This window comes from Bactrocera dorsalis, chromosome 5 (assembly GCF_023373825.1).
Source record: "Bactrocera dorsalis isolate Fly_Bdor chromosome 5, ASM2337382v1, whole genome shotgun sequence".
Lineage (NCBI taxonomy): Eukaryota > Metazoa > Arthropoda > Insecta > Diptera > Tephritidae > Bactrocera > Bactrocera dorsalis.
The window spans coordinates 54,992,369-55,018,130 of NC_064307.1; the positions used below are offsets into that span (position 1 = coordinate 54,992,369).

The 25,762-nt window shown below is 35.9% G+C and overlaps 3 protein-coding genes across 3 annotated transcripts; all 3 read left to right on the forward strand.

Moving 5' to 3' along the window:
• The first annotated feature begins 7,942 nt into the window (after window positions 1-7,942).
• LOC105224103 (syntaxin-12) lies at window positions 7,943-10,116 on the forward strand. The gene is made up of 3 exons (XM_011202090.3): window positions 7,943-8,176; window positions 8,818-9,530; window positions 9,614-10,116. The coding sequence occupies exons 2-3, from the start codon at window positions 8,882-8,884 to the stop codon at window positions 9,790-9,792; spliced, it is 828 nt and encodes a 275-aa protein (XP_011200392.1). The 5' UTR covers window positions 7,943-8,176; window positions 8,818-8,881; the 3' UTR covers window positions 9,793-10,116.
• Window positions 10,117-10,465: 349 nt separating this feature from the next.
• Window positions 10,466-11,251, forward strand: LOC105224102 (UPF0390 protein zgc136864). The gene is made up of 2 exons (XM_011202089.4): window positions 10,466-10,679; window positions 10,811-11,251. Exons 1-2 carry the CDS (start codon window positions 10,586-10,588, stop codon window positions 11,020-11,022), a joined length of 306 nt encoding a protein of 101 aa, XP_011200391.2. The 5' UTR covers window positions 10,466-10,585; the 3' UTR covers window positions 11,023-11,251.
• Window positions 11,252-19,006: 7,755 nt separating this feature from the next.
• On the forward strand, window positions 19,007-20,053 carry LOC105224101 (uncharacterized). Its single transcript, XM_011202088.4, has 3 exons — window positions 19,007-19,166; window positions 19,240-19,452; window positions 19,554-20,053. The coding sequence occupies exons 1-3, from the start codon at window positions 19,088-19,090 to the stop codon at window positions 20,012-20,014; spliced, it is 753 nt and encodes a 250-aa protein (XP_011200390.3). The 5' UTR covers window positions 19,007-19,087; the 3' UTR covers window positions 20,015-20,053.
• Window positions 20,054-25,762: the final 5,709 nt, after the last annotated feature.

Consider the following 25,762-nt stretch of genomic DNA (forward strand, 5'->3'; position numbering starts at 1 on the left):
ACTGCATGGAAAGGAAAAATTAAAAGCAGAAAAACTATTAGAAAAATACGCATCCATATTTGCAAACGAAGGAAACACAGGAAGAACCGGCATTGTCAAACATCGCATAAATACTGGAGACGCTAAACCAATCCGACAAGCTCCGCGTAGGGTTCCACTAGCAAAACGTGAGGATGCTAACAAAATTATTGAAGACATGCACAAAAACGGTGTAATCGAACCTTCAATAAGTCCATGGAGCTCACCTATCGTCTTAGTTAAAAAGAAAGATGGTAGCACCCGTTTCTGCGTAGATTATAGGAAGTTGAATGATGTCACAAAGAAAGACAGTTATCCTCTACCAAGAATCGACGATACATTAGACACCTTGTCTGGAGCGAAATGGTTTTCTACATTAGATCTACAAAGTGGATATTGGCAAGTCGAGATTGATGAATGTGACCGTGAAAAGACCGCTTTCAGTATGGGCGACGGGTTATGGGAATTCTCTGTGATGCCATTTGGGTTATGTAATGCGCCTGCAACGTTCGAGCGACTGATGGAACATGTGTTAAAAGGACTCAACTGGAAGACATGTTTGGTGTATCTTGATGACATTATCATCATGGGAAAAAGTTTTGATGATCATCTGAGAAATCTAGAGGAAGTCTTTCAGCGAATAGCATCAGCCGGATTACGCTTGAATCCCAAAAAGTGTTCATTATGGAAGAAGCAGGTCACATATCTCGGACATAAAGTGTCAACTGAGGGAATTCACACCGAGGAAGGAAAAATAAAAGCAGTGAAAGATTGGCCTCGACCCACCAACATTCATGAACTCCGCAGCTTCCTCGGCTTATGCACGTATTACCGCCGTTTTGTACCTGGATTTGCGAACGTGGCTAGAAGTTTACATGATTTAACAAAGAAGAATCGCCCGGTTGTATGGCAGTTGGAACAAGAAAAAGCGTTTGAGCAGCTTAAAGAACTACTTTGTACGGCGCCGATGTTGGCTTATCCAATACCTGGAAAGAAATTCATCCTGGATACAGATGCGAGCGCTTATGGAATTGGAGGTGTCCTGTCTCAGCTCATCGACGGACAAGAAAGAGTAATTGGGTATTACAGCAGAGTGCTCGGGAAACCAGAGAAAAACTACTGTGTGACGCGAAAAGAACTACTAGCTGTGGTGGAATGTGTAAAACATTTCCACAAGTATTTGTATGGACAACGATTCTTGCTGAGGACTGATCATGCAGCATTAAAATGGTTATTACAGTTTAGGAATCCGGAAGGCCAAATTGCACGATGGATCGAAAGATTACAGAATTACGACTTCGAAACGGAACATCGAAAGGGGATTCACCACAAAAATGCGGATGCATTATCACGTCGCCCTTGTCCACTGGAATGTAAACATTGCTCCAAATCAGAAGGAAAAGAAGGTATAATCGACGTGCGATTACTGAATATAGAACCTGAAGATGATTGGACTCCTCACCGCATCAGAATCAATCAGCTGGAGGACCCTGATCTTGCAAAGCTGATAATAGCCAAAGAAAATGGGGTACGACCACCAAAGGAACAAATAAGTAACGAGAGTCCAACGGCAAAAGCATATTGGGCCCAATGGAACAGCATAAACCTCGTTAATGGATACCTTCATCGTACCTGGGAAAGCGAAGATGGCAAACAGTCTCGTCTGCTGATCATAGTACCGAAGTCCATGATCCCGAAAGTGTTGAAAGAATATCACAATGGACCTAGTGGAGGGCACCTTGGAATTACAAAAACTATAGAGAAGATTAAACAGCGGTTCTACTGGATCGGTTGTCGAGATTCCATAGCAGAATGGATAAGTAATTGCGTAGAGTGCATGGCAGCTAAAGGTCCTAAAGCCAAAAGTCGCGGTAGGCTACAACAGTACAACGTGGGATCACCATTTGAACGAGTCGCAATGGATGTCGCAGGTCCGTTCCCAACCAGTACGGCCGGTAACAAATATCTACTGGTTGTCATGGACTATTTCAGTAAATGGCCAGAAGTATATGCCTTACCAAACCAAGAAGCGAAGACAGTAGCCGAAGCGTTTGTAGAAAATTGGATAACAAGGTTCGGAGTGCCCGTCGAATTACACTCAGATCAAGGCAGGAATTTCGAATCTTCCATTTTTCAAGAAGTCTGTACATTATTGGGCATCCACAAGACACGGACAACAGCGTTACATCCACAATCAGATGGAATGGTGGAGAGATTCAACCGAACGCTCGAAGAACATCTGCGGAAAATCGTTGATAAAGATCAACGGAATTGGGACAAGTGCATCCAGATGTTCCTGCTGGCGTATCGTTCAGCGAAGCACGAGACAACTGGTTACACGCCAGCAAAGATTATTTTCGGATCTGATCTGCGACTCCCTGCTGATCTTAAGTTTGGAACGAATCCTACAGCTGTAAGAAATGATGGAGATTATTGTTCTGCCTTAAAGGAAGAAATGAATGAATTGCATCTAATGGTAAGACAGCATACCCATCTGATGAGCAATAAGATGAAAGACCGGTTCGATCAAGCGGCAAATTCAAAAGGTTTTGAAGAAGGTGATCTGGTCCTGTTGTACAATCCACTTCGAAAGAAAGGCTTGTCCCCGAAACTGCAGACAGCCTGGGAAGGACCCTATTGGTTCAAGAGGATTTGTGCCTAATCGGGACGATTAGGCTTTAGTGGAGGGCAGTGTTACAAAAGTAGTATTAAGTTGTATTTGTATTACTATATGCATCCCTGATTATGAACAATAGCTGTAGGTATATGGAATAGCATTTGTCTTGTTGTAGACATCTGGCGCCACACTGTCTGCTCGTCTAGTTAAACAATTGCTGAGTCTGGCGCCGCGACTGTCTGCTTGCGTCTGGCGCCGTATAGCCGTAAGTTCTGGTAATTTCCAGACGCGATATTCTAGAAGGACACGTCGGCATCAGCGAGAAGTGCGTGGCTATAGCCGTATGTTCTGGTAATTTCCAGACGCGATATTCTAGAAGGACACGTCGGCATCAGCGAGAAGTGCGTGGCTATATAAGCCGTGGCAGCGCCAACGTAATCAATCAGTGCTAAGAGTAAACTGCTATAGTGTAGACGAGTTGTGAAATAAAGAGTTGTTGAATTAAATTAAACAGTGTTGATTTTATTTGTCAATCCAGAGATACGAACCTAACAAAGTAAACTAGCAAGAGTAAATTCGTAACAATATTAGCATTACAAATCAATATGACAACATTTTCATTAATGGCCACAGGCGCACATCGCTTCATTCATAAAACCAAACGGCATTGACATCTCCCCGAACATATGTACTTATGCTTGCCGACAAGCGACTTTTCGCGATGATGACAAAAGATACAAATCATAAATAGAAGAACTTTCTCGCAATATGCATTAGCGGGCTTAATTTACATTTATTTGCGCATTTGACCCATGTTAATGCAAGTTTGTAATGCACAAGAATTCCGTGCATTTGGTTGAATTTACCAAATTTGAATAGGCAGCACTGCTCAAAAATTGCCGATTTTTGCTATTTTTTGACAGATGTCGCACTATTGCTATCAATTTTTCCAATATTCTTAACTTTTTTGCACACTTTTTCCGCATTACAATCAATTATTGCTATTAATTTCACTCTATTATCTTTGAACGTAGATAATAATAAACGAATTTTTTCGTTAAATTTATATTGATTTTCCAAAATTACTAAAATTTCTTTTAATAATTTATCTTATTCATTTTTATTTCACTTTTTTTTTAATAAAGAAAAAAATTTCACTATCAGCTGTCTAAATGCACAAGCCTGACGTCTGTCACCATAAAATTTCAATTCGCATTAGCGTTGCTTAAGGCGCATTAATTTTGCTCGTCTGCCAGGGCTATAATGCTGCAAAAGTGTGCAAAAAAGTTAAAAATATTGGAAAAATGGATAGCAATAGTGCGACATCTGTCAAAAAATAGCAAAAATCGGCAATTTTTGAGCAGTGCTGCCTATTCAAATTTGGTAAATTCAACCATATGCACGGAATTCTTGTGCATTACAAACTTGCATTAACATGGGTCAAATGCGCAAATAAATGTAAATTAAGCCCGCTAATGCATATTAGCGCTGTCGTCAGTCAGGGCTATAAGCTGTAACTTGAGTAAAAATTGATTTTTCATTAACTTGGTATGCAGGTTTCTTTGTACAAAAACAAATTACGAGTTTGCAGATGCGTGTAATCGGACCACTGCCACGCCCATAAATCGTTATATTGTATGTATGTATATATTATAATAAGGGTATTCTCTTGCTCTTGCAAAACCTTTGCACGCTGCACGAATTGCAAATTTTTCCACCTAATGCAACGGGACAACAACAAACACACGCAGAAAAATATTTGCAAGGGCTGTAAAATATGTCAGACCAAAACCCATGTTTATTTTCGTGCAATGACACGCAAAAATATAATTGCAATCCTGGTTTAGCTGTCATTTTACATAAAGACATATTTTGACGTTGAATTGTTGAGGAATGTAAATTTTTAATAGATTTTATAATTTATTTTTAAATTATAAAGATTTGTTAAAGTTTTTTCTGTTAAGAATGAATGCAGAAGGTGCGCCAATGCACAATGGTCATTTACAATAAATTGACCGAATCAGCAGTTCATATATCACTAGATTTTGCAATGGGTGCTCTCGTGCCCTTGTGTTTTTCGGTATAGGATTTTTGCAATCTACAAGCTTGCAAGAGCAAGAGAATCCCCCTAATATGTTATTAAACCTATACCAGAGAACGTATATTTATAAATCATTATATTTATATAATATTTATATAAATATTAGGGGTATTCTCTTGCTCTTGCAAGATTGCAGATTGCAAAAATACTACACCGAAATATACAAGGGCACGAGAGCACCCATTGCAGAATCTAGTGATATATGAGCGACTGATTCAGTCAATTTATTGTAAATGACTATTGTGCATGGCTATTGTGAATTGGCGCACCTTCTGCATGCATTTTTAACAAAAAAACTGTAACAAAACTTTATAATTTAAATAGAAATTATAAAATCTAATTAAAATTTACCTTTCTCAACAGTTTAACGACGTAATATGTCTTTATGTAAAATGGCAACTACAACAGGGTTGCAATTTTATTTTTGTGTGACATTGCACGCTAATATACATGGGTTTTGGTCTGACATATTTCACAGCCCTTGCAAATATTTTTCTGCGTGTGTTTGTTGTTGTGCCGTTGTAAATCTGCAATGCTTGCACCGTGCACCGGGTTTTGCAAGAGCAAGAGAATACCCCTATTATATTCATAAACAGAGAACGTTTAATATAGACAGAGAACGTCTATCATAGAGAAGGTTCACGGCGCGGAGAACGTAAAAATATTTTTGGCTAACTCGGTCGCGATGGTCCGATTTCACCACTGCCAACTCGGTCGCGATGGTCCGATTTCACCACATACAGCGATTGAGCGGTTTTTTGAGTCTATGAGCAATAACAAAAATAAATAAAAGAGAACCAATGCAGGGCACTATACATACAAGCGTATTTATATGCAGGTGATTTCTGGTAGGCGGAGAAGTTCCTGTATGCTACATACATATGTATGACTTTTTCTAAAGCTAACATATACTAATATGTATGTACATATGTTTTACGGGGGAAATTGCGCCAAAATGAAACATAATGAGATTATTCTGCTTTTTGATTGGAAAACTTTTTGTATACTATATACAAACTATATATTGCTCTAACAGACGTATGCTCGCTCTTTTGCTTATATTCTTATATGGATATATGCAAACATGTGTATTCGTATGAATTCTTTTTGTTCATATTAATGAATACATGTGCAATTGAATAAATTTGAATTTAATCACTTTTTCAAAGCAATATTCGTAGTTTATGTGAAAATAAAGCCTATTTTTTTAATTATATTTGTAAATGATATATTCATACTTATGTGTATACTTCATTACATATGTACATATTATTCAAAACTTATATTCACATGTATATTATCACTTATCAATAATAACATGTGCGCTCTGCTGATATGTACTTATGTGCATAAGTACATACATACATAAATATGTGCCTATGATATTGGCACACAAATAACGCATAAACAACATACATACTTATATGCGTTCACATGTAGATATGTCACCCGCAAAAACTACAAACATTGCTTTACAAAAACAACAATCGTTTGAAATAGCATCAGCAGCGTCACAAGTCAATATGGCAGCCAAATAGTCGCACGCATCTTTCGCATCTCCGTTGTCAAGATCAACCAATGGCCGAAACTGGTGTTTTGTCAAAGAGTCAAGTGCTGAACACATTGAGTGCGACAGACTGTTCTGTCAAATATTAAAATACACACGTTCTTATGGACACAGTTATGTAGTTGTGCAGCTGCCTCAATAACTGTGTCCCTAAGAACGTGTGTATTCTAATATTTGACAGAACAGTCTGTCGCACTCAATGTGTTCAGCACTTGTGTGATGATAGAAAATCCAAGCTGTGCCGAAAAAAATAAACGAATGGCCGCCTATTGACCGCTTCCCTTGCCGCTGTAACAGCTTCGCCAACAAACTAGCGTAAATATTTATGCATATGTATGAGCTTGCATACATATCGACGCAGATTTTTGCGAGTCACGGAATAATATTTTAGACAAATATTATAAATCGACAACTCCTATGTTGCCACTTTTCTCACTTCTTTCTGTGAAGAATCATCAGAAAGTTGTTCAATTTATGATTTTCAGCTTTTGCCATCGTCGCGAAAAGACGCTTGTAGGCAAAGGCATGCTCGGGGAGATGTTACGGCGTCTGTTTATATGAATAAAGCGAGGTCGCTCGTGGCATATGCGTCTGCGTTTATGAATGAAATCGTTTTTGTTGCAAAATATACTACATTTGGGCTTCGCCTATTCGGCTGCCATATTGACTTGTGACGCTGCTGATGCTATTTCAAACGTTTGTTGTTTTTGTAAAGCAATGTTTGTAGTTTTTGCGGGTGACATATCTACATGTGAACGCATATAAGTATGTATGTTGTTTATGCGTTATTTGTGTGCCAATATCATAGGCACATATTTATGTATGTATGTACTTATGCACATAAGTACATATCAGCAGCGCGCACATGTTATTATTGATAAGTGATAATATACATGTGAATATAAGTTTTGAATAATATGTACATATGTAATGAAGTATACACATAAGTATGAATATATCATTTACAAATATAATTAAAAAAATAGGCTTTATTTTCACATAAACTACGAATATTGCTTTGAAAAAGTGATTAAATTCAAATTTATTCAATTGCACATGTATTCATTAATATGAACAAAAAGAATTCATACGAATACACATGTTTGCATATATCCATATAAGAATATAAGCAAAAGAGCGAGCATACGTCTGTTAGAGCAATATATAGTTTGTATATAGTATACAAAAAGTTTTCCAATCAAAAAGCAGAATAATCTCATTATGTTTCATTTTGGCGCAATTTCCCCCGTAAAACATATGTACATACATATTAGTATATGTTAGCTTTAGAAAAAGTCATACATATGTATGTAGCATACAGGAACTTCTCCGCCTACCAGAAATCACCTGCATATAAATACGCTTGTATGTATAGTGCCCTGCATTGGTTCTCTTTTATTTATTTTTGTTATTGCTCATAGACTCAAAAAACCGCTCAATCGCTGTATGTGGTGAAATCGGACCATCGCGACCGAGTTGGCAGTGGTGAAATCGGACCATCGCGACCGAGTTAGCCAAAAATATTTTTACGTTCTCCGCGCCGTGAACCTTCTCTATGATAGACGTTCTCTGGTGTAAATATACGTTCTCTGCCTATACTGTCTTATACGGTCATTGCCAGTGCCGCACGAGCAACTTATATTCAACGGCAACGCTATAATGTCATTATTTTTGTGTGGAAATAGGTTTATTTCTTGTATTAATCTACGGCAACGCTATAGTACCAAATGTCAGTATTTTTGTGTGGAAATAGGTTTATTTTAATTGCTATCGTACAATCATTATTAAGCCAACGAATTTTTGCACAAAAACACCAACTTGTTTAGTCTGTAAATAATTTCACATTGTGCTTTAATCGATAAGTGCGCTGTTGGTAAGTGTAAAACTCGGTAGGCGAAATTATTTGCAATAAGCTGTAGTTGAGTATTTGGCTTTTATCATGTACTTTGGTGAACGCAAACAATAAGGGAAGTTTAATGGAATTTGATAAAAGATTTACTTTACAGCAAACTAAATAATTAATAACATATAATTAATTACAAAACTATTTCATTTAAACAGTTAAATTGTTAAATGTATATCGACTGGGAGAGATAGTGGGACTGATAGGGAAATATGTATTTTTACTGCTAGGAAGCCATAAAAGTCTATGGTATTGACAACGAACTCTGCCTGCCTGAAAACAAAGAGTCGATGTACGCTCATCATTAACCTCATTAATGAGCATATTAGTATGTCGTATAACTTCTGCTCTGTATCCAAATGATTCAGCTTAGAATTTGAAATCAGTGGTATTAATCATTGAATTAATCATTAACTTAACTTCGGGCGTTTCTGTCAGTGGTTTGTGTAGTTACTTCATATAGCTTTATTTGTTCTAATTTGCTATGTAATGTTAATAGCTTTACAATACATATTTATAAATATACGTATGTACAACCATTGTAATGCAGTTCAGTTATCGCGTCTTTTTGTTTGAGTATTCTTAAAGTTCTTGCATTGATTTTTTTCTAGCACACAATACTTACATTGAATTCTAACGCGGTCTTTGAACGCATAGCGTTTTTGCAACGCACTGATGTCACGCAACTTAAACAATCCACCCGCTGGACATCGTGATTATGGTGCTACGTCGAGTAGTACCAATGCTATTATGCCGGATGTGAGTTTTTCGGGTTTCAGTCCCACTGAATTCATGTCGCTAAGTGAGGATATTGGACAGAATATCAGTGCTGTGAATTCAAGTTCACGACAATTGGAGAAGATACTTAAAGTAATTGGTACACGACGCGAACAGCAGGCTACACGAAACAAAGTACATAATATACATGCCGAAGCAAATACGCGCATCGATACGATCAGTCGTGATATACAACGATTAACAGCGGTTGTTAGACGTGGTGACAAACAACAGAAGCTGCAATTGGAGAAGTTGACCAATGATTTTCGCAATGTTGTGGAGAAATATTCATCCGTACAGAAGCGCATCACTGCGGCTATGCGTCAAAGTATTGAACAGTTGGGACAACAACAGGATGAGCAAGCAGAAGCAGAGCGTGCGGAATTTCTACAGCAGCAGGCACAAATAACAGCCGGATTACAATTCGAACAAGATATGCTGGTGGATCGCGAACGTCAGCTGCGTCAGATTGAAGCTGACGTGCTGGACGTAAATGCGATCATGAGGCGCGTCTATGATATTGTACAAACCCATGGTGAACAAGTTGGTAAGTATAACTTTATGGCTTTTATATAAAAATTATATTATTATGCTTTAATTTAATATATATATTTCCAACTTCTTTTTCAGAAAATATCGAAAATAGCGTTGAAAACGCTGCTACGGACGTCGAATTGGGACGTGAGGAATTAGCTAAGGCCTCACAGTATCGTCGTAGCTATCGTCGCAAAATTCTAATACTTTTAGCCATCGCTGTGATAATAGGATTAATTGTGACGGGCATTATTGTAGCAAAGCTAACTAGTTAATTTGTTAAACTTATTGGATGTATGTATGTACGTGTTTATATGTTTAGATGACTACAACTAAATAGTATGTTATATTGAAAAATTCAGTCTCAAAGGACAGATTTTGGGCGAACAAAGGGCTAACACGCACACAATTACAATTACGACTATACGCTTCTTCAAGAGACATGTGGTCATCTAATATTTTATATTAATATAAATGTATGTTTAGTAGTGTTGATTAAAATGTATAAAGATTTAAGAAACCATATAAAAAACAAATGCAACCAACGAATGAAATACATAAATACATATGTTTAACCAATAAATATATATAATAACATATTCGCTTAAAATATTATCTTTGAATACTGATAATATGATGATGATGTTTAGGTAAAAATAAAAAATGTTTTTTTTTTTTATTTATTAATACTTACACATTTGCTAAATATTGGTCTTGTGTTGTTTCCCGAAAGTCGTATGAACAATTAAACAACATTAGATATTTCTAATTATTTTTACTTAAAAAGTTATAATGTTTATAAGTATATGCAAATATATGCATACACAATTGATAAACATCTGAATAAATAAATAATAATTTGAATATTTCCTACAGCACCTAAAATTATGTTTCACCCATTCGCGTGATATTAGCGAAAATGGCAGCACTGGCAACTAACACCAGCTGTTTTTGACACAGCGTTAGACAACGCAGAGAAGGTGTATTATAATTTTAGTTTTTCTAAACAACGTGCTCTTATCAATAAATTTTCAAATATAAACAAAAGGGAGAAATAATAATATAAAAATGGTGCAAGGAAAGTTTAAAAAAGCTAAATTACCAGCCAGCGTGCAAAAGAAACAAAAGCAGGCAAAGGCGAAGCCATTTACAAGAAGGTCCAGTGAGTACTGCTCTGAAGTGTTTGTTAGAATAAAAGGTTGAAAAACTAAATCACTAATAGGAGGCTACATCAAAAACAATAAATACTTTTGTCTATAATTAGATACAATTTCAATATATTTTTATTTTCAGATGCACCCATACAGCCAAAAAAAGCCAAATTCAATGAACAACAAAAAATTAAAAATGCTATTTCAAAAACTGTAAACAAATCAGTTGAAAATGAATTACGTTCTCGTGCCGTTGAAGGGCAAATTAAACTGAGCAAAGCACAGGAAGCAGTGGCAAAATATCATCAAGCGAAAACTGCAACGGAGGCAGGACCATCGTCTTCAGCGTCGTAGTATATGCGCTGGTTTGATTTTTAAATTATATAGTGATGGAAAAAAATTTGAACTGGTAGAGTGTAAACATTCTCCTTGTTGCAACGAAAAATTATAAATTAAATTTTATCACTGTTGTATTTATTTACAAACATATATGGTATATATGTGTGTAGTTTTTATATGCAAACATGTATTTAGATTGATTTTTATAACTGTTAGTTCAAATAATATTAAGTATTAACAATAACTTTTTTTATTTTTTTGAGTTTGGTAAAATGATTACCTAAGCAATCAGTAGAACATAGCTGCAATTTAAGATATAACATATTCAGTGTTTAGTTTTAAAAAGAGCGTAGGAAAGTCATGAGAGCTATTCTCATTTTACCATGATAAAATTATAAATAAGCAGCAATTCTTCTCTCAACCATAGAAATCATCTTTCTCATTTCGTTCTTTCTTCTTTTCGCAACGCGGCGCCAATTGGAAATGGCAAGTGAGCCAGGTGCTTCTCCACCTGGTCTTTCCAACGGAGTGTTGTATATGCGTATGCGTATGCGTTTTTTATGTTTGTTTATTCAACTCCAACGGAGTGGAGATCTTCCACTTCTTCTGGTTCCGCGGGTATTGCGTCGAATACTTTCAGAGCTGGAGTGTTTTCGTCCATATGTTGATTCGCTGAACTATGTAAATGCCGTCGTATATCATACAGCTCTTCGTTCCATCGAATGCGGTATTTGCTGTGGCCAACGCGCGAAGGACCATAAATTTTTCGTAGAACCTTTCTCTCATAAAATCCTAAGGCTGACTCATCAGATGTTGTAATCGTCCATGCCTCTGTACCATGTAGTAGGACAGGAATAATGAGTTACGTATGGTTTTTGTTCGTCGAGAGAGGACTTTACTTCTCAATTGCCTACTCAGCCCAAAGTAGCACCAAGAGTTGCAAGAGTTATCCTGCGATGGTTTCGAAGATAAACGAAATTATCTACAACTTCGAAATTATGACCGTCAATAGTCACGTGAGAGCGTAGTCGCGAGTGCGACGACTATTTGTTTGATGACAGGTGATATTTCCCTTGCCCTCGTTCACTACCAGACCCATCTGCTTCGCTTCCTTATCCAGTTTGGAGGAAGCAGAGATATTGGCGTGGGTGTTGAGGCCAATGATATCAATATCATCGGCAAACGAAAGATCTGATTCGTGCTAATTGTCGGATTGTCAACCCAAACTGGACATATAACGAACGCCATCCTATGATTATACCAGAACCATCACAACTTACCAAATTACTTCTCAGTTATATTCACTAACTAATGTTTCACGCTGAACATCACCTAATGAAATATATAATCCGTCAATAGTTCTATATTCTCCGACTTAAGCCACAAATAAAAAAGTGCATTCCTACAAGTATGTGCAAGATCAATGAGGACGCAGATTATGGGAGCATTTCCAACGAAACTCTGCCACTCTGCTCTGATTTTCACGATTTTGCTGGATTTTTTCGGATAAAGGCGTTCATGTTAAGCTCTCCCACATTAATGAGAGGCTATGAGGCTGTCTTTGTTGGTTTTACGACAAAGCGGTGCAGCTCGAGCTATGTATAAATCTGACAAAGAAGGCTTTCCTAGCGGTATTTGCTCGCTGTGTCGGACGTCGCGGTTCGAAACTCTTGAGCGACAATGGAAAAAAAATTTTATCAGGGCTGAAACAGCCACAGAAAAACAGTTTGTGGATTTTACTAAACAAGTTTCCTCTGGTATTGTACAAAAGTACGTACCCCAGGGCACCTTGTCAAAGGAGCACGAATTCTGGCCACACCTAAACCATTTCAGTCGCCGATGGAAAGATGACTATTTAAAGGACCTCCACAAGATGTATCGATGGAAAACATCAGAAAATCGCCTAAACTTGAAGATTGTGTGCTAATTAACGATGATTGTCTCCCTCTATCTAATGGCGGCTTGGCCGCATAGATAAGCTTTACTATGGCTATGGACTATGAATAGTCGATCTCCGTACACAAACTGGAAAACTAAGTAGACCGCTCGTAAAACTTCTTTTTTCTCAACCGCCGATAATAACGAAACTTTGACAAAAACTTGTTAAAACAACTGCCAAAATTAAAAAATAATAAAACAATACAACAAATTATATAAGAGATCGACCGAACTGAAGACCCATTTATGCAACATAGCGTGGAACAAATTCAATGAGAAATTTATAATTCAATTAATCTTCTTCCTTCTTCTTCTTTACTGGCATAGACACCGCTTACGCGATTATAGCCGAGTCAACAACAGCGCGCCAATCGTTTCTTCTCTTCGCTACGTGGCGCCAATTGGATATTCCAAGCGAGGCCAGGTCCTTCTCCACTTGGTCCTTCCACCGGAGTGGAGGTCTTCCTCTTCCTCTGCTTCCCGCGGCGGGTACTGCGTCGAATACTTTCAGAGCTGGAGTGTTTTCATCCATCCGGACAACATGACCTAGCCAGCGTAGCCGCTGTCTTTTAATTCGCTGAACTATGTCGATGTCGTCGTATATCTCGTACAGCTCAGAACTTTTCTCTCGAAAACTCGCAACGTCGACTCATCGGTTGTTGTCATCGTCCAAGCCTCTGCACCATATAGCAGGACGGGAATTATGAGCGACTTATAGAGTTTGGCTTTTGTTCGTCGAGAGAGGACTTTACTTTTCAATTGCCTACTCAGTCCGAAGTAGCACCTGTTGGCAAGAGTAATCCTGCGTTGGATTTCTTCCACACAGCGTAAAATAGACGATGATTAGCAGGTTGCATCAACGCCAATCATATGTTCGGTTCTCACTGTGCCGCGCCCTGGGGCTGCTTCCGTATAGCGCCCTGAGCAACCACTGCACCAACCGTTCACGAAGTGCAGCCTGACGTCCACACAACGGCTCTTCGACGACCCCAATAATGAAGGCCGCAACCTCCTCGCACGACAGGCCTCAGTAACGTGATCGCCACCTTGCAAAAGCTTCACGGACTCCTAGGCTTACTATTCGCCCATGGGGTCCGGTATGGTTAAATAAGTCTTGAGGCACACTAGCTCACAACATTATTCAGACGCACAGAACTAACACATTCCACATCACTACACCATACACCGCAATTGCAGATCCCACAGCTTTTCAATACCTCACACTAACATCAACAAAAAGAATGAACGGCGAGCGGTCCAGCCTTTTTTTCGAAATCACGATCGCACAAAATTGATGACCTTTGCCCTGTTCGATGTTAAAGAAGAGAATAAAAAAGTATAAATATAAATTATAATTTCGACAAAAATAAAAGGTAAGTATTACTCATTTCGGTTGGTGATATAAACACGATGCAATGAGAAGGGACATCGTTAACTTAAATGTATACAAACCATCTTACTTTATCGTCTGCTTGAACCCCTCAGGTGTAATTGCTAGCGCGAATTACGGAAGTACTAAATATTTACCATACAAACAAACTCAAAAATCAACAGATATGTACATATCTGTATGTGTATTTTAAGCCCACACTACCGCTCTGAGCCACTTGCTCAGTGTTGGCTTCACAAACGCATGTTTTGCACCTACGCCGTATCTGTTGCCGAAGCTGACACGCAGCAAACAATTGCATGCTCACATCCGTTTCGGGTGGCAGCTGAAGGTAGATCCACTCTCAGTACTCGACATATGTATGTGGAATCATGTATTCGCATATTTATAGGTAGTCGAATGCACCGTGCGTTCATTTTCAGATTTCGGCATTATTTCATATAATTGCAGGAATAGTTTCGCAACAAACTTTCTCCTTTGCACACTGATACGAAAAAGTTGGTCAAAGTAACTGCTTGATAACGGGCGTGTGAGGGGTTGTGGCAAGCGAAAGTTACCGTTATACCGTTAGTATTGCTTGGCAACTTGCTTGCTCCTTGTTGCCATGCGACACCAGCTTAACTCGACTCGTCCGTACTCATCTTAATGGGAAATCTTACAGAATTGATAAGTAATATGCCCGCACTTTCCAAATTTATTCATTGGTTATGGCGGTTGCAATTCGAAATGCGCAAAATTTTCGACACAAACACCAAGTTGGTAGTCGGGATGGGGTAGATGTGGCACTAGCCTCCAGTTTCCGCCCACAATTAATGTTTATGCATTTACCCGAGTGAATATTTTACGTTGCGTTAGTTTTTCTTAACTTTTTGGATTTGATTTTCGTTTAAATCGAATTTGAATTGCTGGCATGAAAAGTTGATTTTGAGTTTACAGTAAAGTTAATATTGACGCTCGGTGGTTGGGAAAATTAAGCGAATAAATGCCATGGTATGATTTATATAAATGAATATTCAATGTTATTGGTTGCGTAACGTAAAAGTTGATTTCGAAATGAATGAGTTTTGGTTGTTTATTTAAGTTTGTACTTGTACAAACTCGTTAAAGTGAATATTTTTGAGAAATAAATAATTACTACTTTTATGAATATACTTTTTGAGTAAAATGAAAACATCGGTTAGGTTTTCTCCTCTTCAGTCATTTGTGTTTCATCATCATATTCAATTTTCAAACAATCGTTATTCAATATCTAAAAACATAACAAAATAATCTTCTTAGCTCGATACAATTGATGATGATGTTTCAAATCCTTTAACCTATCCGTAAAATATTTTTTCTGGTGATTTTCAAAGTAGAGCTTAGTGAAGGTAAAATATGCTTCTAAATTTCTTTCTGTGAAGGTGATAATCTTTGACTTGAAATTACGAAACAAAAAAAGGTACCATGAGAAAAGAGGTACCATGAGACCAAATCTGGAGAATATGGTAGCGACCAACTGTTTGTATTGGGTTGTGTGGCGGTGCAGTTCATAGTGGAAGAAGAGAACCGAAACGTACCAATAATTCAGTCCAATAGAGGCCTATGATCGTTTGGCCACTTACAGGTGGTAGAGGTAGATCAGACTTTTCGAATCTTAGAAAAATTTTCATCAGTTCATCAGAGATTGTATTTTGAAAGTACTACGCAACAAAAAATTTGTCTTGTAATAGTGGGCGGTGAGGGAAAACAATTATCAGATTACTCTCGTATTTGATGAATATGCGAGAGACTCTTGGCTTATGTAACTGTTGTTGGAAAGTGTCGTGGTATACAAACATCATCACTCTGTTTTTCTACTCTCATTAAGTGGTTAGGGGTAGTCAGAGGCACTAAAAGTTCCAAAAAAAGGTACTTGCGGTGACAATCATAAGTCCTTTGAGATTCATCTAAAATCAATCGGAATAAATTTTTAGTTTTATAAATAGATAAACTCGGTCCTGATCGAAATATTTTTTTGTTTTCAAAAATTAACAAAATGGTGGCCTCAAGAAATTTTTTTCTAAATTTTTGGGAAAAAATCAACAGTTAATTGGCAAGAAATTTGTACGGTTATTAATCCAAAAGGTCTTAACAGAGGCCGTCGATTTTGCAATTAGGTTCGATGGGTGCTGAACAACACACTATAACCACTATGTACAGGATGGTAAGGCAGGAAACCGATCTCCATCATGGCTCACATATGATTTTACAATCGATTCGTGATCGTATTTTGATCGTAACCGTTGAAGTTTGTGATTGTGTACTTGCAAACGTGTATTTATTCGTCGTGATAAGTAAAATAATATAATTTAATTACATCTTAGCTACAGCAAGGCGTGGGTGGGGATTTCTAGTACGTAAAATAACAAGAAAAAACGTTAACTTTGGCTGCACCGAAGCTAATATACCCTTCACAGGTGCATTTCTTTTAGAAACTATTTGTCCAGTTTGTATGGCAGCTATATGTTTTAGTTAACCTATCTGAACAATTTCTTCGAAGATTGTGTTATTATCTTAAGCAGTAATCCATGTCGAATTTCGTGAAGATATCAGTCAAATGCGTAAGTTTTCCATACAAGCCCTTGATTCCGATCGATCGGTTTGTGTGGCAGCTATATGCTATAGTAAGCCGATCTGAACAATTTCTTTCGATATTACAGTTCCGACATTGACATAGTTCAGCGAATTAAAAGACAGCGGCTACGCTGGCTAGGTCATGTTGTCCGGATGGACGAAAACACTCCAGCTCTGAAAGTATTCGACCAGGTACCCGCCGGAGGAAGCAGAGGAAGAGGAAGACTTCCACTCCGTTGCAAGGAACGGAATATCCAATTGGCGCCACGTAGCTTCCCTTGGAATATCCAATTGGCACCACGTAGTGAAGAGAAGAAACGACTGGTGGGCTATTGTTGACTCGGCTATAATCGCGTAAGCGGTGTCTACGCCAGTAAAGAAGAAGAAGAAGAAAACACATTTTGAACCCAAGTTTTTGTATATACATATATATATGGACAGCTCATATAGTCGGACAAAAAAACGTCAAAGATGGGTGTCCGGTTTCACTGGACTATGTTAATAGTGGCCTATTTTTATTCTTCCTCGTTCTATTATTTTAAAAGTTATTGTAGTACATATTTGCAAGAATAATAACATAATGTCTGCAATAAGCGACGTAAAAATTAAGAAGGCAAGTAGCAAAGTTGTTACCAAATGATTTACTCTATAACCTATTCTTATAATGATTTCAAAGATCTCGTACGAAAAAAACAACAAATTTTTGATAATCAAAATATCCGAATTTTGAAATAATAAAAAGGGTATTAAGAAAGAGAAAGCGGATGTTCTTATATGCTTGTATGAAAGTTTTGTGGCATTCTTTTTAGACGAAGTCGAGCAGTCTCATATAATATTGGGGCATTAATATAAGTAGTGCGTCTTGCTTTTTTCCTTACAATAAACTTATAGGTTTCTTATAACCTAACATAATCTAGTTATTACGAGTATCATCTATACTTTATCGCTTTCAATATACTATATTTAATGAAAGTAGTAAAGTAGCTATAACTATGAATGTATGTATATACATTGAGTACATACATAAATATACATACATAGTATACATACCTATAATGATTATTAAATATAAACAAGGGAAAATACCGCGAACAAGTTCATTTGTACATACATATATACTATGTTGAACTGGTCACCCAGTCGGTAACTCAGAACGAAGGGAAAATATAGAATTGTGGAACAAAATTTTTCTAATAAAGTTTTAAACCTTTGATTTCAACGGTATTATTTTGTTATTGTTCCTATAATTTTAAGTTCTTTAATAAATTTCAAGCTCTAAAAATAGTTTTCAAATTATTAAACAGTGCCCATTATTCAAAAGACATCGCAAACATTTGTGAATTTTTTACGCTGTCCGGAGAGAAAAGTAGAAAGCCACAGGCTGTCAATTTATCAATTCGTAGAAAAAACTTGTACAAATACAATAAACTCAACGAGATGCCCGCACATTTTTACACTGTTATACATAAATGGTTTTTAAGAGTTATTCCATGAATGCGGCGGAAACAGGTTGTGATATCATCATATACTTTTCTAAATCATATATATTTCTAAATCTGGCAAGTCCATAATTTTCTTAACGAATCATTTGATTTACACGTCCGCTAGACAGATCGACTAACATATATGAAGTTACAGTTACAGAATGCTTTAATCCAAATTAAAAAATAGGCCGACACTGTTTAGAAAAACTAATTTATCGTTTGCATTTCGATGCTTCGTAGATCTTCTTAAACGGCGAAAAGAAAATACATAAGAGATAATAAGATAGTAGCCTCCACATCTATTATGGGGACTGATCTGAACTTCTCAACACAGTAGGGCCTCTTGAAACGGAATTAATCCCGATTTTCATCCGGCGATGGCCTGTCATCTCGGCAGCATTTCTCAAAACTATCATCTCGCTGAGTTTGTAGGATAGTGTAATAAGTGTAATGCCCCTTTGCAAACGAATAACGAACCAATGCTTGTATAACATTCATCTCCAGCGATTACATCTCTATGTTCTTTTTCTCAATTCTGTTACAGATCAATTCTTTAAACTCACTTTTATGTGGGTATGTGTGTATGGATTTGATATAAAAGCTTTGGGATTGCGAAAATATTGACAGTAACGATTTGTGATCGCCGCGAGTTAAAAGAGAAGTGCCTACCATAAATATGAAGTGTTTTCTGGTCTTTCTTTTGTTATTTGTGTTGTTGTGTGTGAATGCCTATGACTTTGATGATAGTGCTTTCAGTGAGTTGATGAATGTATATTTGTATAATTATTTCATTGGGAACTAATGTTATCGCTTTTGTTGACACCTTAGATGAATATCTCTTCAAGGAGCTGCAGTCTCATTACGAAGAAGACGAAGTCTCACATAGAACACGCCGTGAGGCCACAGATGCCAACGAGTGTTCTAAGCGTAATTGGAAAAAGGATATGCAGTGTTGTAAGGGGGGTAATGTGAACGGTGATCAATTGGAACTCTTTAAGAGCGTAAAGAAACAATGCATTGCCGATTTGAAAGGCGAACCTGGTGAGAATTTTTGGTTAAACTCAGTGTTTGTTTTTAATTTCTATTACTATACCTCAAAATAGCATATAAACTCGTAACTTTGTTTCCTATTCTCGCCACAGCTGATGACGCAGTAGATCCCTTCGATTGTGAGAAGATGCAACAAGTTAAAGAAAAAATGATTTGTATAACCGAATGCGTAGCGAAAAGTTTTAAAAGTCTCGATGAGCATGGCGAGCTGCAACGTGAGGCTATTTTGGAGGGTTTGCGAGGACAAATTGGTACGGTACAATGGAAGCTCGATGCGATTGAAGGCTATGTGGACACCTGCTTGGCTGAGGTGAAGGAGAAGCGTGAACAAAAACAAAAGGCGGGTGAATTGAAGGAGGAGGGTTGTAGTCGTTCGCCGTTGGCTTTCCATAGTTGTATGTGGCGTCAGTTTTGGAATGGTTGCCCGGCAGATTTACGTGTCGACTCTCCAAAGTGCAACAAATTGCGTGAACGCGTGGCCAATGGTGATACACGCTTCTTTGGGAAACACTTCCTTCACAAATACTACCCTAATCCACGCGATGAGGAGTAAAATGATTAAATGAATACCTTTTTTATTTCACAGTAATTTAAAATATATGAATAAAGTTATTGAAAGCAATTAAAAGTGCAATGGAAACCATTTTTATCCATTGCAATCATTTTTAAAGGCTTTCAGCAGCAACACACACTCTTCTTTAGCACATTCATCTCAATATTCATTGAGTTAGTTATTCAACGCGCTCAGTTGCAACAATAAATCCCCACCAAAACATTGCTTTTGTGCATAAATTGAAAATCCTTTCAGTCGTATACATTCCGTTGCATTCTCATTTGCTTATCAAAGGCCACAGTATTGCATTGTGAGCATCATTGCAGTGAGCTACACTTTGAATATTCATGCAATTTTGACAGTCGAGCCATCAACATCAATGCCCTCTCTGTTCGCTCCTGGTCGGCTTGTAAAGGTGTTATCCACCACTGCAACAAATTGACTTAACAGCGTCCTTATTATTAAGTGCACACTTTGTTGGTTTTTCTTTTTTTTTTAGTGTTTTTGATGCAGTTGTGCATTTGATGCTGCAGCCGATTAGTGAAGAATTTTTTTGCAAAAGCCCCGGGTGTTTTTGGGCAGCAAACAAGTCACAAAACCAAGCAGACAATCATCAACGTAGCAGCCACAGTGGGATCAATGGGTGTGGTTCTTATATAAAAATGCAATTCCTTTAAACGAGAGGCAAAAGGATACACGCTAAGAAAATTAGTCGTTTGTAAAGTAACGAAGTACTCTCAGCTATTTTATCCAAATAGGAAAGGTTGAAATATAAGCCTAAAAAAGCTGTTACGCCGAAGTGTTGCAAAATAAAAAAGTTCCATTGAGAATGAACTCTTAAGAACAAATAATGATATGTTAGTCCAGATACTCTCTATATGAGAGGACAGACATAACACATACATTTAAAACGTCAAATTCTTAAAAGCGACTTTAAAGATATATTATTTTTTTTAGTTAATTTAGTTTTTACTCAACAACCTCAACAAAAACTGATATTTTGTCCAAAGAATTTCGAATTGCTTTATTATAACTAAATTATATATTATTGAGATATTAATATAACAATAACCAATATATGTGGATCGAAAAAGCTTAGTAGTTCAGTAAATTAAATGGATATTCTGACTACATGATCTGTTTTCGAAAAATTGGAAAATTACAACAGTTTGTTCTAGTTACTTTTTATACTCTAGCAACATATTGCTACCGAGTATAATAGCTTTGTTCAGAGATAGAAAAGATTATACTCATGTATATCAATGATCAGGATGATGATGAGTCAAGTTGAAATCCGAGTGACTGCCTGTCCGTCCATCCGTCTATCTGTGTAACCGATAACTTGAGTAAAAATTGAGATATCTTGATGTACTTCTACTTATGCATCCAAAGAGGGTTGGTATTGCAGATGGGCGCAATCGGTATATTGCCACGCCCATAAAACGGCATTAATCAAAAACTTTTTAAGTCCTATAAATAAGCTACAAATTAAGATACAAAACTGTTATTTGTTATAAGGAATTGAATTAGGGAAAGACATTTGCCGTTTACAAAATTTAGGAAAGTGGTCGTGGCGTGTACATATGTGATAACCCCTAAATCTTTATTAAAAAAAATTGCAAAAGACAAACGCTTTCAGCATCCCTACCGAAGATGTGAAAAAGGGTCAAACATAACATTATTTTGAAAGCGTTATGTCACAGAGCAATAATTAACCAAATCGGGACACAACCGCGCCTACTTTTTATAAAACACAATTTAAAATTTTAAATCCCATCCGATTCTTTTACTTTATACTATAAAGTTTATAGTTACAAATCAAGCACCAATAGATATGTATATCTAAAACGTTCCACCAATCACGTTTCTTTTATTTAGCATCTTATTACCAAAAATTATTCAAATCGGACCAAAACTATGAATTATGAAAATACCGATCAATTTGTGACATAGGCTATGAAAATTTGGGAGAGAATCTAATTATAAAACTACAGTAAAAGTTTAGAATTGAATAAGAATAGAGCTGTCTAGACCTGGATCTAACCCCCCTAACCGTAATTTAATGAATTCCGATTTTCCGGTTGACGTCAACTCAATATGTAAAATTTATCCTTTTCGGTTGAGTTTATATCACACAGTTCTGATTTAAGGATGTTTTTAATATAATTTTCCCTGACGGGAAGTAAAATGTTTTTATAAAACTAAGTGAGTATGAAATATTTGGTCACGCCCGAACTTAGCCCTTTTCTTATTTAGAGTGTGTTTGACAAAAAATACATATTTTCGTGACGTCATGAAGGAAAGGAGAAATTCTTTGTTCTCTAATGTTGTGGAAGTTTGATAGTTCGATTCGTTTATCATTCTTAATGATTCGACTGACTACACGGTAAATAATTTGTATGAACCTGGGGCTCTTTCAAATCATTGCCTTGATACTGAGGGTTTATTGCTTTTGATACTGATATAATTAATTCTTTAAGTTGATACTTTGGTTTCAAGTTACAAATGTACTCAGGGAACTTGAGTTGGAGTAATTATACTTCTTCCTTCGAAAATTGTAATATAAGTGTTTTATTTTGGAATACTTAGAAAAAAAAAGAAGACATTTATTTAATATTAAGGCATATGACAACTACCTCTACTGTACTCATATATAAAACAATACAAATAAATTAACCTAACCTTACGTTTTCAAAAATTGATATTTAATCACTAATTTTTAGTTACCGTTTCACTGTACAGCAATTGAATCAGCGACCAAATAACAGAACTGCAAATGCTAATGGCTTCACACTTTTATATGCAAATACTTTTCCGCCCTCGCTTGCATTTCAAAGCTCTTTCACGGAAATATTTTTTATTGGCCGAATTTAAGGTATTTTCTGAAGCCATTTCTGTATGCAAATTTAATGCTTTTTTCCAATTAAAAAAATTGATTATTAAATATTTATATTTTGTAATTTAATTATATATTTTTATATTTATGTTTTAGTAACGCTTAAGTACTCTACAACCTATGTACATATGTACATAGGAGGCTTTTAATTTAATCTTTTGTAAAAAATATACGATATAACAAGTAAGGAAGAGCTAAGTTCGGGTGCAACACAACATTTTATACTCTTGCAACTTGTTAGAATCAAAGACAGACCTTCAGATGCAAAACGTCAACCAGAGAATCGGTATCTAAGCAATTTTATATATACATAGATGTACTATATCGTCACCTGAAATGCAAAATAACGTAAAATCGTTGTTCTTAGGTTTACAGGAGAAGCAAAAAATCTTTTAAAAAGAAACCCCGTTAGATATTGAAACATAATTTTCAAATCTGAATTAACATGAAACTATAAGTATATTTTAGATAAAAAAATAATGGAAAGATAAAGCAATTTTTATAGTAGGTGCCTTACGTTAGTTTTAATTTTCATTTCTGGAACAAAATAACGTATGATCAATATAAATTTGTATAAAAATAAAAATTTTTCTTTTTTTTTTAATTTTAAATAAAAACAGCTAAAAGTTTTTCATATTTCATGTTATTTTTGTTATTAATGTGTACATAGTACTAGAGAAAATTTAATTATTTAGGATAATGTTTAACTATTATTTGTTAAAAAATTAATGATTCAAAAGATAAGTATTAGGTGGATTTTAGAGGTGCAAAAAGGTATATTTACGATTTTTTTTTAATATTAGCAATCATATATTTGAAAAATATAATATGGCCTATCCAAGGTACATACTATTTAAATAATGTCTCCTGAAATTTTGATATAAAAATGTTGAATATTCAGGTTGAGACCTCATCTCTCTGGGTGCCTCACAAAAAAGTGTTCTCGGGGTGGACAGCATAACTTATTATTGGTTAATCTAAAATTAAAAAGCTAAACACATTGCGTTAAATTCGTTTTTGAACGAAGGAAATATAAAAACAAATTTTTAATTTTTTCTAAGACTTTGAACAAAAAATATCAATTTTGGTTAAAAAAATTAGTTGTAATGAAACAAAAACGTCCTTCGTTTAATAACTAGATAATGTGATTTTAAAGATGTGCACACAATTCGAATTAAATTGGTCCATAACAGAAACCGTGTTTACCGACTTCAAAAACGCAGTTTAGAGAAAAGAGCGTTTAAAGATGGAGGACTTAGCCTCGAGCTTACAAGTTCTCAAGGTTGTATCTCCGAAACTATTATTTGTATCAACTTGAAAAGGAAAATATTCGAAAGTTGTTGTAGAGTTTAATAAGACCAACAAAAAAATCGATTTTTTGAAATTTTCAAACCCACCTAACCTCATTTCCATGATACATACGGTAAATTTAAATGTCCCAAAACAATTGTAGAATCAATATTATTAGCTATGGAGAAAACATTATTTATAAAAGAAGCATGCAGCTTTTGGTGAATTTTGTCCATTTCATCTCCTTCAAAGTAAACCTCTCCGACTTGGAAAAATCCTACGTCGTGATGGACATCAGAGCCTTCTTCGATTTAGCTTTTATATTCTCAATTCAGTCAAAACGGTGTCCTTAAACGAAGATAAATCAGGCGAATGCGGTGAGTGCGGCGACATAGTAAAAATTCACTTTTAGAGCCTCACAAAACGATGCATATAACAAATACTAATGAATATTTCGACATGAAATTTAACATTGATGTCACTAACAGTACTACCAAAAAATAAATTGCCCATTCGAATTCAATTCGATTACAGCAGTATATACAGATATGTAAGTCCTATTGAGGTATATATGATAAAGTTAAGTTAATATGACCACTGTTAACGTACTTACATAAATTCAATGAAGTCTGCATGAGGAACATCGACTTCCTCACATGCAACTGAAGAATATACAGAAAATAGGACACTTTTTCCTATTCCCTTTCTCATTACCAAATATTATGTGGGGATTTAGCCAAATTTCAGTAAAAACGATGATTTTAAAATTACAATAAATGCTATTTAAATTCCATTTAGTTAGCTTTGTATTAAGACCTCTAACATTTTGATAATAAATATTCATCATTATTAATCAGTTTTTTGTATCAACGGGATTTCTTGGTATTTTAGCAACAACTACAGTGGGTTTTTACATGGCTCGAATGCAAAGACACCAGATGGCCAGAATGAGCTGTCAAAAACCAATGTAAAATTATTAGCGAATATGTTAATCTTAAAATACAAAATATTCCTGTCGTATTTTAAGTTAAATTTTCGGATGTCAGTGTCGTCCGTTTTTAATTTTGAGGTGATATAACACTTAATATCATCAACTGTAGTATCCGTAGCAATCTTTAAATGAAAATTGACTTTTTTCACGATATTACAATTAAATTTTTTTAACAGGCTTAGGGTTATTAGGAGGCGGGTCCTGAGAAGGTTTTCGTTTAAAATTTTCTGCTACAACTTTCTCTTTATTCTGATCATGTATGTAATGACGAAAGCTTGTTTCCTTGAGGCCAAGAGGAATAAATATTAAAGAAGATACGTGGTATTTTCATCACACGGTCGTTTAAATTTGGAGGAAGGATGGATTATCTTTCTGATCAATGAGGCTTTTAAATTATTGAAACAACATTTCATAATGCCTAAATTTTTCCGTAAGGGTTTCCAGTTCACGGCCGATTTCCCTGAAATTATTGCGCGCCTCCCTAAAGACTTTAAATCATAAATAAATAAAATTAAAGAGAAAAAATAATATTAAATAAAAATTATTTAATAAAATTTAAATAATAAAAGTA